Genomic DNA, 14,977 nt, shown 5'->3' with positions numbered 1-14,977 from the left:
TAAATTCAACTTTGGGTCAGCTGCCTTAAATAATCTCACCATATGTAGATAAGACTTTGCATTAATTAAACAGTGTAATTAGACACAACCCTAAAGTTAAACTTATTTTACCTCAAGCACCCACCACCCTTTGACTAGTCAGCTGCCTTAAACCAGTTCTGTTAACCACCTTAAATGAATCTGACCGCTGTTTTAAATAATCGAATTTTGACACAACCTCATGTAGAGAAGACCTTACATTAATTAAACACTTTAATTAGCTACCCCAGAAAGTAAATAAAGCACATTTATCAAGCCCACTCGTGCCTGAACTATCAGCTGCCTTAAACCAGTTTGTTTTGTGTTAACTGCCTTAAATAAACCAATTCTGGTACCACTTTAACAAATTAGAAATTGAATTCACTGAACAAAAACCCAATTAGGCACACTCAGACTCAGGAACTCACCCTAAATAAACCAAATTAATTGCCTTCCCCCTTAAATTTAGAAAGGTGCATTAAATAAGCCCCCCCCCCCCCTTAAAACTGGCTGTCCACCTTAAATAAACGACATCACCTCCGTAAACCACCTTAAAAAATTCAACTGTTGGTCCGATGCTTTAAATAATCTCATTTAGATACCACCTTATGTACTTTGCATTAATTAAATAATTAGGCCCCCCAAAATCCACACTAAATTTACCAGACCCCCCCCCCCCCCAACAGTGCCTTAAACCAGTTTGTTTTGCGTTAACCACCTTAAATTATCTAATTCTGCCACCACCTTAAAACAAATTAGAAATGACACTTACTGAACAAAAGCCAAATTAGGCACCCTGAGGAACTTGAGTCCACCCTAAATAAACCAAACTAGGCCCCCCTCGCCCTTAGCTGAACTAAAAAAATAAGGTGCCTTAAATAAGCCACATCCACTGCTTTAAAATTTGAACTTTTGGTCATCCGGCTTTAATAATCAAACTGAAGCAGAACGGGCAATGCATCAACTGGGCAAATATTGAACTTGGCGCCCTCACATCCAGTTAGGCACCATAACTCTTGATTAGCTGGAATTAGGCCCTTAACCTGCTATTGCTTCGCCCTGGGCATGACGTTAACCTGCATCCATCCTCCGAAAGAGGAGGTCCTCCAATTTAAGAGGGGAATCTTGGCAGGATTGGCACTCCAGCCGCCATAAAAAAAAAACACCTTCCACTGTTCCAGTGTGGTGCTGAGGTGTCACCCGCTGCACTCGGGCCCCAATCCGGGTGGTGAGTGTAGCAATGTGCTATCAGTGTATGCTCCCAACCTCCTCTCTAAAGAACTGTGGTGCCACCTTTGTTTTGTGCAGGTGTCACCTTAAAGCAATCACTGCCATTTGTCAGCTGCCTTAAACCTGTCCAGACACCGGCATATGTTTCTTTAAAAAATGAGTTTTAACTGATCTGATCCAGTAATGCCCCATCGGTTTAAAATAAAACAGTAGTAGTAACCAGGGACTGACACCAGGGGCCGACCCATGATGCACTGTAACACCCAACACTCCCAATATATACACATATTATTATCATTGTTTTTTTTTTCCAAGTCGGCTTTAATAAGACTTTTCAAATCAATCACTACAGGATGCCTTGATAAGTTCCAACATGATGCCCTTATTAATACTTCAATTAGGAGATTTAGTTACAAGCTGAGAATGAAAAAAAAAAAAAAAAGTATATATATATATATATATATATATCCAAGAGCGGGTCAGACTCAACCCCCCCATCCTTTTTTTCTTGAAAAAAAAAAAAAACAGCAAAGAAAATAGTAATAAAAACAAATTCATAGAGCATTTTAGAGTCACATACACATTACCAATTTTACCATTAAACATTCCCAAAACAACCATATAACCCATTGCACAAAATATATATATGTATATTTTAATATATATATATATATATATATATATATAAAAAAGTGATATTTTTCGACTGTCTGTCTTACATTCTAAGGTTCCGTTATGTTACATTAAGACCCAAGTTATCTTTACAAAGTGAGCTTTCTTTCTTTTAAACGTTCACGTTGCGTTCGGCCCATACGCTCTGCTCCATCAGTCACGTTCAGATAAAACCACTTGTGGCAGACGAGGGGTCACCTGATCATGCAGACCACATTCCAATGGGGACAGGGTGGCCAGCAGACTCAATGCGCATCAACCGTTTGGTGCGCCCCCCCTGGCCGGTTACTTGGGGGTGAAGACGAAAGAGAAAGAGAGAGAGAGTGGGAATTCCCAGATAGCCATGGCACCGATAAACCAAAGGGAAGGCAAGGAAGCGACAAGCATAAAAGAAGCAAAAGAAAATGCCACACCGCTGTCGTGCCGACGTTTCCCACAATTCGGACAAATTTTATCTAGTCCAATTGCTCATTTCCTTCTCATTGGAATAACAACGAAAAACAAAAATCACAAAGATCATCTGTCTGTTCATGCCTCAGTTTTGCTCTTCTGTCCAGACAACAGTAGGGAGCAAAGCAGTGTGAAGACGGGTGCGGGGGACACAAACGTTAGGGCAAAGGTATAGGGGGCCCTCCAGAAATGACACACAGACGAAACCGCACAGCTAACAGAGTAAAAAAAAAAACAAAAAATCCAAGCAACTGAACCCTGCAGCAGACCATCCGGTCAAGTGAACTTTCCCATGTGACGCCAGAACGGGAGGTCCTGGGTCAGAAAGCAAAGGGGATTGGGTCAAGGTAGAAGGAAAAGGAAACGGGCACAGCCAGCAGCACAGGACAACCTTCAAAAAAATATTAACGTTGTCGCCAAACACTAGCCCCCCCCACCCCCCACCCAATCCGAAAGACCACAAAACTGTGCTTGCAGTTGTAGCTGCACTCTTAACGCTAAAGACCTTGGCCACAAGAGCATCGAGGAACAAAAGCAGGACTTGCAGAGCAGAAAAGAGGTATGAGGGTGGGGCGAGGTACAGGTGTGGTGCGAGTACGCTGGAGCATTACAAAGTATTTGGTTGGGTTTTCTAGTTCACTTTTGTTTCCTTTTTTTTTTTGTTTGTTTGTTTTTGTTCTTCTGCAGGAAAAGAAAAAAAGTCCTGTGTCACTCGCCTTCTCCGTCGTCCACTTCAGAGACAAAAAGGGAGATTACGCCACCTGTGAAAAGGAGGGGCACACAAGAAGGAAGGGGGGGGGTCAGCTTCAGTGATGCACACGCGACACGGCCTAACGCGAGACACTGCGGCTACCGTTACTGGACTCACCAAAGTGGTATCCACTGCCTCCTCAAGAGCCCTGGTAGGTGGCCTGGAAACGTGCAGTTTCCTCAAAGATCAGCTCCTTTAGCTTCTCCTTGGGCAAGTCGTCCAACTCCATGTTGAACGTGAAGGGCTCCTCTGCCACTGGCTGTGAAAATATGGCACAAGTTGAGCGTTTCCGTTGCAATTATGGTCAAAGGTTTCCATCCGCTCATCTAACGGGCATGCATGTCAGGGCAGTAGTGGGCTTTCAATGATTTCTACTGTACAAGTGTTCTTGTTCTGCGACAGAATGACCGTACAACATACACCTTTATTACGAAAAACAAGTCTTCATTTATTGTGCATATTGTGAAACCATCACAGGGTCAAAATGATAAAACAAATGACCTCGATAGACTGAATGAACTCCACCTTATGTTCTGTGTTCTCATGTAACATGAATTGTGTTTGTTCTCGAAAAATCCTTGAGAAGGCGAAGATCACTGCTGCTTAAAGTGAATGGAAAGGACCGGGTCTTCAGTTTAGCTGCCATGGTCAGTTCTCTTCCGGTGTCCCTAGTGGTTTCCTGCATCTTTCACTTGGTTTGCCAAGAACAGGAGAAAACTGTCAGTAAATACAGTGGGTATAGAAAAGAACCCCCCAACCCGCCCACCCCAAAATATTCCCATTTTTTTTTGCTTTACAGCTTTAAATGAAAACACACACAAACTAATATTTCTTCCCAGCTTTACTTACTCAATGCCACCTCTAACATCGAAGTGAAAGATATCACAGCTACAGTTCAGAAGAATCCTAAGAAATCAAAAACAAGACCTAGTGAGATTAATAAAGGATCACCCCCAATGTCAGTGTCACCTTCTGCTTTAATGACAGCCTTGAGTCTGTTGGGATTCTTCTCTATCAGCTTTGCACATCTAGATTGAGTAGTATTTGCCCCCCACTCTTCTTTACAGTTTAACTGTTCAAGTTCGCTCAAATTGGATGGTGAGCGTTGGTGGTCTGCTATCTTCAAATCTTTCCACAGATTTTCAGTGTGATTTGATAGATCTGGACTCTGACTGGCCACACCAGGACATTCACTTTTTTCTCGTTCAGCCACTGGGTGGTCAATTTTGCTGTGTGCTTCGGGTCGTTGTCATGCCCATCTTCAACACTCTGGCAGAGGGTAGCAGGTTTTCCTCAAGAATTTGATGGTATTCTGCCCTATCCATTTTTCCTTCTACCCTAACGAGAGCCCCAGGCCCCCCATAACAGGATGCTGCCACCTCCATACTTTACTGTAGGTATGGGGTGTTGTGGATGGTGAGCTGCATTGGTGTACCGTTTGGTATTGAAGCCAAATAGTTCGATTTAGGTCTCATCTGACCATAAGACCTTTTTCCACTTGGCATCAGAATCTTCAAGGTGCATTCTGGCAAAGCTCAAACGAGCCTTAATGTGGCCTTTCTTGAGAGGTGGCTTTTTCCTTGCGACCCTCCCGAACAAGCCACAATTGTGGAGCGCTTATGAAATTGTTGTCACATGCACACAATGACCACTCTTAGCCATCAAATCCTGGAATTCCTTCAAAGTGGCCATTAGCCTCTTGGCAGTCTCTCTTCCCAGTTTCCTACTTGCTCTTCTATCCAGTTTGGAGGATCCAGGGAGGGTCCCAGTAGTACCAAACACTTGCCACTTCTTTATGATGGACTTTACTGAGCTCCTTGGGACTGATAAAGCCTTTGAGATGTTTTTGTCTCCATCTCCTGCCTTATGTCTGTCCACAACTCTATCCCTAAGATCTTCTGAAAGTGGCTTGCCACCCCTAGTCAGTTGTTTGCTGTCAGTGGCACTGCCAAGGAAAGGAATGAATGCTCCACGAACAGCTTCACCAATCACACGGTGGAAGGAGGCCAGTAACCATGGTCTGCAATGGAAATGGTGGGCACTTATACCTGATTGAGTTTAGGAGGGGAGGTCCTTTATTGATGTCAGGGTTTTTGATTTTTTAAAATTCTTCTGAACTGTTGCTGTGATATCTTTCACTTGGATGTTATAGACTGCATTGAGTAAGTAAAGCTGGGAAAAATATTAGTTTGTATATTTTCATTTAAGGCTGTACAGCAAAAAAATGGAAATAAAAGGGGGGGGGGGAGATTATTTTCTATACCCACTGTATAATATCCAAACACCTACCTGGATTATGAATGAAATGGTGGTGACAGGTCCAAAATGTGTTTTACCTTGGGAGTCTCTTAACTGCCATGCCTATTAGAAATCCTGATCAACTGGTAGCTTCACCATGTTGCTCGTTTGGCTAACACACATTATAATAGGAAAGTTTAAAGAGCTCCGTACAGACGTGAGAAGGTGAAATGTACTCAAAAAGGTCCCTTGGAGCCATTTCTAAATGACTTCAGATTCTAAAATCATCAGCTCAAACAACCGTTTCTAAGTTATTACCAGCTGTAGTCAGTTTGTTAAGGTCTTGAAGGAGACCTAAACAGTCACCCTCAACTGAGAGAATATGTTCCAATATGGTCCAATGCAACCCAAGAACCACCATGCAACAGGTTTGCCATGAAGCACAAGCTGCTGGAACACCACTGTCACTGTCCACAGTCAAACAAGGTGTACATCACGATGGGCTGAGAGACGGCTGTTCAAGCTCAATTAAAGTTTGTATCTGATCACATGGATAAATAAAATGGAGGAAATGGTCATGTAAGTCAAAGACTGAGTTGATTGGCCACAGTGGCCAGAGGTATGTATGGTGGAGAAAAGGTGAGGCAAGAATACTTAAGCATGGTGGTGGTAGCATCAAGCTCTGGGACTGTCTTGCTATCAGGGGAACTGGTGCATTGCATAAAGTCGGTAGAATGATGGAGGATTACTTCACATTTAGGGATAGCATAATCTCAGACCATCAGCTAGAGGGTGGAAACTTGGACACAACTGGATTTTCCAACAGGACTATGAGTCTTAACATCATGGCTAAATCAGGCTAACATGAAGCGTTTGGGATAACCTGCCCAAAGTCCCGACTTCAACCCTATTGAAAATATCTGGACTATGCTTAAAGGTCGGGGCCGTGCCAGGAAACCAACAAATTTGGCTGAAATCTACCAAGAAGAGTGGTCAAATATCCAACCAGGATTCGGCCAGAAGCTTGTTGATGGCTACTACAGGCGTCTGATCGAGCTAAGGGACTTGTGACCAAATTATTAGGTGTGATGTATGAATATTTTTGACCCTGTATGTATACTTTTGAAAAGGCTTCAGCAAACCAGCAAGAAATGAAAACGTATGCACTAAACTTCAGACTTTTCTTTTGTGATAAAGATGTATGTTGTAAAACAAAATTAGTGTGCCACAGAAAACGAAGAGTCGTAGACATCGACCAAAAGGCCAGTACTGCCCAGACATGCATGTCCGGTATAGAAGTGGATGCAGACCTCTCACCGCAACCGTGTCTCCATGTACTTCATACTGACCTCATCACTTGGGTCATAGTACTGCTCCAGGTAAGGGTGAGCCAGTGCCTCCTCCACAGTGATGCGCCTATTGGGGTTGAAAGTCAACATTCGATCCAGCAGATCCAAAGCTGAAAGGCAAAGGGAATCAAAAAAATAAATAAACACAAACAAGGAGACAAAGCGGCCACCTTACAGGGAGAGGTCCAGGGGTTTACCTTTCCCATCCGCTTTGGGGAACATCTTGTTCCAGGCGATCTTAGGCTTCTGTGGCAGGGATTGCAAGTAATTGCGTGCCTTGTGGTTTATGATACAATTCAGGTCATCAATCGATGGAGAGCCAAGAATACCTGACAAGAGCCAAAGAGAAGGTTAAGAACGCGCCTGCTTGTCCTCTGTTGGCAAAAGATGAGGCATCTCCATTTGCCCAGGAAAATCCTTACCCAGGATATGGTTAAGCTGGTCTAGGTAATGCTTGCCAGGGAAAATTGGCCTGTTGGACAGCATTTCAGCCAGAATGCAACCAACTGACCAAATGTCTATGGATTTGGTGTAGCCCTAGAGAGAAAGAAGACCTGGTCAGTTGTGATTCTGTGCGTCTATTTCATCCTGCTAAAATTAACCTTCTCATACATACATTCTCAAAGTTATATTGAGCAAAAACCGTGAGACTGAAAAGGCTACGATACAACAATAGTCTAAGCTCGCCTTGGCCATAGTAAATGACGTCACAGGCAGGCAGTCCTCTCGTAAAGGCAGAATAATTGGAGAAACGCCCACCTGAAGACTAGAAAACTGGGAAAGCCATTTCAAGGACCTTCTAGAACAACCATCGCTGTTATGGGATGAACCAACTTGGACAACTGGGCATGAACGACGACTTAAGCAACCAGATGAACTGCGAGCTTTCATTAGAAGTGTATCTAACAATAAAGCTTATGGGTTAAATGAAATCCCCGCTGATGCCAGGAAAGTGGGACCACTGCAAAATGGAGCTGCAAGACCTTGAAGGTGATGGTCCATCAGCATGGACTCAGGCAGCAATCACCCCCCTTCCAAAGGACAGGGACCTTAGCCCACCTCAGAACTACAGAGGAATTGGTCTCACTTCAACCTGTGGGCCTCAAACCACATACTGACTTCCTTCTGAGACCAAACCAAAATGGCGGAAGGGGAGAACAACTGTGGCTCAGATCCTAACACTTTGCAAAATAATTAAAGAAGTTCTGGAGTGCGGGTTACCAACCGTGACTTGAAAAAAAAAATCACTCGACTCTGTCAACAGGCACAAAATATTTGAAGTTCCTCAGGCATACGGGATCCCCTCAGAGATCATCTACGGTATAAAAGGACTGTATCAAGACACAGTTGGCTCAAGTCATCATAGAAGATAGAAACACAAACTTCTTCAGGATTGAAGCTGGTGTGCAACAAGAGGATACGTGAGCGCCATATTCCTCAGTCATTATACTGGACTATGTCATGAGGCTTGAGACCTTCATGAGCGATAGCTCTGGCATTACACTCAGCAGTCTGCCTAACCGACTTACCGACTTTGCAGATGATATCGCTGTCCTGTCAAACTCTATAAACGAGGCCCAAGAACTTCTCAAAGCGGTCAAACGTGCTGCTCATAGTGCTGGTCTAGTGATGAACACAAGCAAAAAAAGCTTGGCCAGCCCGACAGAAAATGGATAACTTTTCGAAGTCAACACTTTCCAAACAGCTGAACATTCCTCAAAACAGTTACAGAGAAATTTTTGATGTACAGCTCAAAGTCTTGGACCACAACAAAGGTGCTTGACGCCAAGCTGGTTGGATGTTATACCCTGTAAGAAAGACGCAGTATAGCGCCCGACCCGGCACAGACTCACACAGAGGCATGTGTAAAATCTGACACTTTATTTATCTTCAGCTGGAGGGCATGTCTTCCCCGTGAACCCTCCAGCAACAACACAGTCCCAAAGCAGTTTACAGAAATCACCACAACACTCCCGTTTGGCACCACCACTCCTCCTCGTCCTCTTCCTCCTGATTCTGGCTGAGTAGTGGTTGCTGGCCCTTTTTATAGCCCACCCAGAAGTGCTCCAGGTGCTTGATCACCTGTTTCTAATTGCACTTCCAGGCGGGGCTGTATAGTTGTCCAGGCCGGCTCAGGGACCCATGCAGCACCCCCTGGCGGCCACCCCAGATCCCAACAGGGCTGTGGAGAACTCCATCTCCCATAGAGCCCTGCGGGAAACTGAGGCACCATCGTCAGCCAGGGAGGCTGCCACCAAGCGTCCTGGGGGAGGCACTGAGGAGCCCATCACTGCTCCCCTGGAACAAATGTAGAAGGGGCGTCCCGGCCGGGCATGGGACCCGGCCACCCGCCACAACCCATAATGCTGCATCATGCTCAAAACATTAATTGGAGTCAACATACGATAAACAGAGAATTGTATGGCAGCATTCCCAAGATAACTACAAGACTCAAAAGATGCCACCTGCATTTTGCTGGTCACATCATGAGGCGATTTCTAAAGTGTTGTTCTGGAGGCCTAAGCATTGCTTTAGAGAAAGAGGCAGACCACACCTTACCTATCCTAGACTGCTCAACGATGGACACTGGCCTCAAACTGAATGCATTACAGACAACTATGTGAGCCAGGGTGGCATAGCGTCACATCATCAAGGTAGCTCCTTCTACACTCACACCTTCCTTTTGAGGCCTGGAGGTCTAAAATGGTCTAACCAGATACCAGTTCTCAGTTTGTAAGGCATATCATTTCAACGCATTGTTGTACTCCTTGTACCTGCTGTCATTCTGCTTTCACATAAATTGCTTATATTTTACTCTGCTGGGGAAAAACCAACAAAGCAGAGAGGATTAGCACCAGCGGTAACACCTCAGTATTCTTTCTGATTAAGGATGCACAAGCATATCGGTGAAAACGGCTCCAGTTTAGCCGATTAGCTGTCGTAACCCTTGTTAGCTGCAACTCACAGTCAACTATCTACCAGTTAGTAACAAAGAGTTGAAATATTCTGCCAGACAAGTAACTATAATGAAGCAAAAAATGGGGAGAAGACACCAAATTCAAAGAGTCATGCAATACAATTTATGCCAAAAGTAATTGTCTTCCTGAATTTCAAAGATGGAATTGCTTTCCAGGACAGCAGACAGAGAGATACGGTCATCAATCTGATAAAAAGACAACTTCCATTCACAACAGTGCAGATATTAAACCTGAAATACCCCATCTGGATCCCATTCTCACAAACCCACCTGAACTCTCCCACCAAACCTCACTGGAGCCCAGTGATCTCCTTCTCCCCCCGCTTTCTCTCTCCTCCAAATCTCCCTCAACCCCAACACAACACCCAGTCAACCTTCTCTTAGTCTTAACGCCACAAATCCAAATCCCTGCTGCTTTTACATGTTTTATATCTCTGTGGGCCGGTAACATCACTTTAGGAGAGACCCAATGAATCACTTAACTGGCTAAGAAGGGAGACTCAGTTATGGGAGACAAACTCTGGACCCCCGGAAGGTGAAGAGAAGGAGAAAATGAAGACAGAACTGAGTGCCATTATGAATAATGCTGCGTATCCTCTCTCTGCCACACTAACACTGAGGACTTCCTGCCAATGAATTATTCATCTGAAGTGTGTCAAGAAACACTACGGGGGCTTCTTCACACATACAGACACACACCTTTGAAATGCCCCATTGTGACTGCTCGATTTATCTTTAGCCAAGTCAGAACTTTTGTTTTTAGTAATTTTTGTTGTGCATTTCTTTGTGATAAAATTTATTTATTTGTGAAAAACTAAAGTTACCCATTGGGAAAAAATAAAGTACCACCTACCTATCTGTCTGTCCGTATTTTTAAACCCTGACCCAGTCGCCTTTCCCAAAAGTACATTAAAAACAACGGGTACACACTTCTCCAGGATTGTGAAGGACTCTGTCTGTTCTGACAATGAACCTCCCAGAGGTTTATTTTCCCCACTGATGCTTTCTTCTCTTCCATTGTGAACTGGTCATAGCTCAATGATAACGTTAATGGATGGATTCTGTTGGGTCCCAGTTACATGAACTGCTCTGTTTTACTGTCTGTTTTGAGAAATCTCAATCTTTATGTGTATGCATTGTATAAGTAGTAATCTGTAAAGAAGTAATTACATTTTACCTGTGAACCCGTTACATCGCTTTGAAACTGCACCCCGTAAAGAGCTCAATACAAAAACAACTGAATGGAACTTCTAAACACCTGAAAAATCCCAATCCCTCATCCCCAACATGCCAATGTGAATTCTAACTCCGTATTCTATTCAACCTAAATCCAGACGCTGACCCTGAACACACTCTCAATTTACCTTTCCCGATTTATCTCTTATTCCTCAGGCACTTAAATCTCCACATGAACCCTTCCTTCTTAAATCTATCAAAATGACAACTCACACACCCAGCTCTTATCAAGCAAAATTATGTTTGTGATTTATAACAGAACCGCACCGCTCTAACAGACCAACATTAAATACATTTGAATACCCGGAGTCAAAAATAGACCCTCGGCAACTATACAAAGCAGGCCGTACCTTGGAGTTCAGCATGATTTCGGGGGCCCGGTACCAGCGAGTGGCGACATACTCTGTGAGGAATCCTGTGTGGTCATGCTCAGGGTCAGCTATTCGAGCCAGGCCAAAGTCACAAATCTAAAACACAAAGAAAGACATCATATTTACAAAGACGCTACTAATGAATTCGAGGAAAGTACTGCTGTAAGAGAAAATGGTGAACAAAGGGCGTGGAGGGCTTCTACCCACACGTATGTTATGCCCAGAGGGGACTGGGTGGTCTTGTGGCCTGGAACCCCTACAAATTTTATTTTTTTCTCCAGCCTTCTGAAGTTTTTTTTTGTTTTTTCTGTCCACCCTGGCCATCGGACCTTACTCCTTTCTATGTTAACTAATGTTGTCTTATTTTAATTTCTTATTTTGTCTTTTATTTTTCTTCTCTTCATTATGTAAAGCACTTTGAGCTACTTTTTGTATGAAAATGTGCTATATAAATAAATGTTGTTGTTGTTGTATGTTTTGCTGAAAAGTCAATTATATATATATATATATATATATATACATATATATACACACACACACACACACATATACACACACATACTAGGGGGTCGCTTACCAACCCCGGGGCCGGTGCTACGTGCAAGCCATTTTGCGGCTCTGCCGTTCACGTATGGGGAAGCGGATGTAAAATTTAAACAGATTGTTATTTTCATGGGAATTGTTACATATGCATAATAGAACTAACTACTTTACATTACAGTGAGTAATTAACAATATTAAAAAATAGTAAAACGTAATATTTGAAAGTAAATTATGTTTCACGTTGCATTAGAGGAATTTGTTGCGTTATACGATTTCGTTCTGTTTGGATTTGAAATTAACACGCAAATACTTTTTAAACTTACACTTTTACTGTAAAACTTCAGTAAAAACAATTTTTTGAATGAAATTTTCTCCAATATCACACTGAATTTTGATTCCATGTTCGGACTTGCATCGTGACAATGCAACGTATAACTGCCCGTGACTGATTTTCGTTTCTTTCTTTCATTTAACCAATTTGCTGTTTAACTGATCGACAATTTTCGCGTTCACTTGTTTGACTTCATTGTTTCTCGGTGCTAGGGATGCCTGTGTACTCATTTCTTCTGTTGATAACCCTTCGTAACGAAATTCTTCAATAAGATTTGCACATAATATGTCTTCTTTTATTGGGAACTTAAAGTGAGGAAAATGTAAAAATTTACAAGAGCTAAGAGAGCAGGAACTGTGTCTGACAAAAATATTCACACCAATGAGAGTTGAGAGGGCCATGGGCGTGTTTGAATATGGTTGAGAGGAGGGTGGGACTCCTCTCATAGCCAAAGTTTTGTCTCGCGGGACTTGAAATTATCTCTTTGAAAAAGTCTTGGAGGAGGAAACCCAGCATCTGGTGATGTCCATGAGTTCAAGACTTCAGGTTGTCATTGCCAGTAAAGGGTTTTCAACCAAGAAAATGAACATTTGATTTCCAGTTATTTCATTTATCCAATTACTTTTGAGCCCCTGAAATGAAGGGATTGTGTTCAAAAAATGCTTTAGTTGCCTCACATTTTTATGCAATCATTTTGTTCACCCCACTGAATTAAAGCTGAAAGTCTGCACTTCATCTGCATCGGAGTTGTTTCATTTCAAATTCATTGTGGTAATGTACAGAACCAAAATTAGAAAAAAGTTGTCTCTGTCCAAATATTTATGGACCTAACTGTAAATCATAACTTGTTCACCAATAATGCAAAAATGGATAAACGGATTTTCACAAAATGTTGTACATGCATAGTCATTGGTCCATCTTAACTCTTTCAAGACGGGTGTTGACTCATAACAACATATAGGGAGTGTCTTCACACAGCTGTCAGCCACTACACAAACACATTTACCACTATGATTAGCTGATGCTGGTACATCACTTTCGTTTTCCATCAACCGGATCGCTTGCACCACAATACATCAGAGCCGATTGGGCAATAACACAAAAAAAAACAAAAAAAACCACCAGATCCAGTTTTAGCTCCAGCGGTCAGCAGCTCCGCTCCACTCCACTCCACTCCACTCCACCTCCTTGCCCTTGTTATCCTTAAGCCATTTTGCCACAACTCTGGAGGTCTGCTTGGGGTCATTTCCCATTTGGAAGGCTCATTTGTGACTGAGCTTCAACTTCCTTGCTGAGCTCTTGAGATGCTGCTGCAGTGCATCACAATCATTTTCCTTCCTCATGATGCCATCTGTTTTGTGAAGTGCACTAGTCACATGATGAAATCCCCCGCCCAAGCTTGATGGCTGGGATGCTGTTACGGCCAAACAGTTCGCTCTTGGATTCATTAGACCAGAAGACATTTCTCCAGAAGGTAAGATCTTTGTTCTCGTGTGCCACTGCAAACTGCAGTCTGCTTTTAATGGTGGCTTTGGAGAATTTGCTTCTTCTTTGATGAGTAGGTTTTTAGGTGATGTCGATATCAGACTCATTTTACTGTGGATATTGATACTTGTCTACCCGTGTCCTCCATCATCTTCACAAGGTTCCTTTGCTATTGTTCTGGGATTGATTTGCACTTTTCGTGCCAAAGTCCTTTCTTCTCTAGGAGACAGAATGCGTCTCCTTCCCGAGTGGTATAACACCTGGGTGGTCCAATGGTGTTTATACTTGTGTATTATTGTTTGAACAAATGAATGTGGAACCCTTAGGCATTTGGAAATTGTTCCCAAGGATGAACCAGATTTGTGGAGGTCCACGAGTTTTGTTTTGGAGGTCTTGGCTGATGTCTTTTGATTTTCCCATTATGTCAAGCAAAGAGGCAATGAGTTTGATGGTCAGCCTTTACACACGTCGACATGTTGAATCCGTTTAGGCTAATTGGCTATGAGAAGCTAATTGTCTAATCACCTAAAGGCTCAAGGTCATTTTCTTGAATGTTCCAAGCTATTAAAAGGCCAAAGTTTATGTAAACTTGTGACCCACCGGAATTGTGATATGGTCAATAAAAAGTGAAATACTCGGAGGTCTGTGAACATAGTCTGTAAAAATCCCTGCACAAAGTAGACGTCTTGAACGATATGCCAAATGCATAGTTTGTTAGTATCAAACTTGTAGATCTGATATAAAGTGAGTTTGAAAGAATTCACCCCAAGTGGATGAAAATGTCCGACTTCAACTGTAAAAACAAAAACGCACACAGACCCCTAGGTGCCTCACCTTAAGATCACAAGTGGTATTAATCAGCAAGTTGGAGGGCTTCAGGTCCCGGTGAAGAACATTTGCTGAGTGGATGTATTTGAGGCCACGCAGAATCTGATACAGGAAGTAGCAGATATGATCATTGCTGAGCTGTTGTGTCTTGAGGAGCTTGTAGAGATCAGTCTCCATCAGGTCCTGCACAATGTAGCTGGTCGACAGCTAGTCAAGGACAACCCATGACAATGTGGAACCAGCTGGGCACGCCCAAAGCTCCCAAAGCCCACTCTAGCAGCACGTATGCAGTAAAGGATACACGTCACGCATGTTCTGGAGCGAACGCGCCCTCAGAATGTCATTGATCCCGATGATGTTCTCATGTCTGAAGCGCAGCAGGATCTTAATCTCACGCAGAGTGCGCTGGCAGTAAGTCTGGTGCTCAAATGGGCTGATCTTCTTGATGGCCACCCGATGTTTGTTCACGTTATCATAGGCTGAGCTAAATGATAGAAA

General features: G+C 43.0%; 1 protein-coding gene across 2 annotated transcripts in view; it reads right to left on the bottom strand.

Annotated features, from left to right (window-relative positions):
• The window catches only part of mapk3 (mitogen-activated protein kinase 3), a 28,160-nt gene that overhangs the window by 2,361 nt on the left and 10,822 nt on the right, over positions 1-14,977 (bottom strand). Inside the window, exons 2-10 of one of the 2 annotated variants that reach the window (XM_051934544.1) lie at positions 14,781-14,963; positions 14,486-14,675; positions 11,272-11,388; positions 7,131-7,245; positions 6,906-7,037; positions 6,709-6,818; positions 3,239-3,380; positions 2,795-3,131; positions 537-2,761 (exon numbers count right to left, since the gene is read on the bottom strand). In XM_051934544.1, the coding sequence (XP_051790504.1) occupies positions 3,261-3,380; positions 6,709-6,818; positions 6,906-7,037; positions 7,131-7,245; positions 11,272-11,388; positions 14,486-14,675; positions 14,781-14,963 (967 nt within the window). In that variant the 3' untranslated portion in view covers positions 537-2,761; positions 2,795-3,131; positions 3,239-3,260. The remainder of the gene's footprint in view (positions 1-536; positions 2,762-2,794; positions 3,132-3,238; positions 3,381-6,708; positions 6,819-6,905; positions 7,038-7,130; positions 7,246-11,271; positions 11,389-14,485; positions 14,676-14,780; positions 14,964-14,977) is intronic. The other variant, XM_051934545.1, reaches the window with a different exon arrangement.

Source organism: Erpetoichthys calabaricus, chromosome 12 (genome assembly GCF_900747795.2).
Source record: "Erpetoichthys calabaricus chromosome 12, fErpCal1.3, whole genome shotgun sequence".
NCBI classification, from domain to species: Eukaryota; Metazoa; Chordata; class Cladistia; order Polypteriformes; family Polypteridae; genus Erpetoichthys; species Erpetoichthys calabaricus.
The sequence above is the reverse complement of the archived record's forward strand: the minus strand, read 5'-3'. Positions and strand labels throughout refer to the sequence as shown.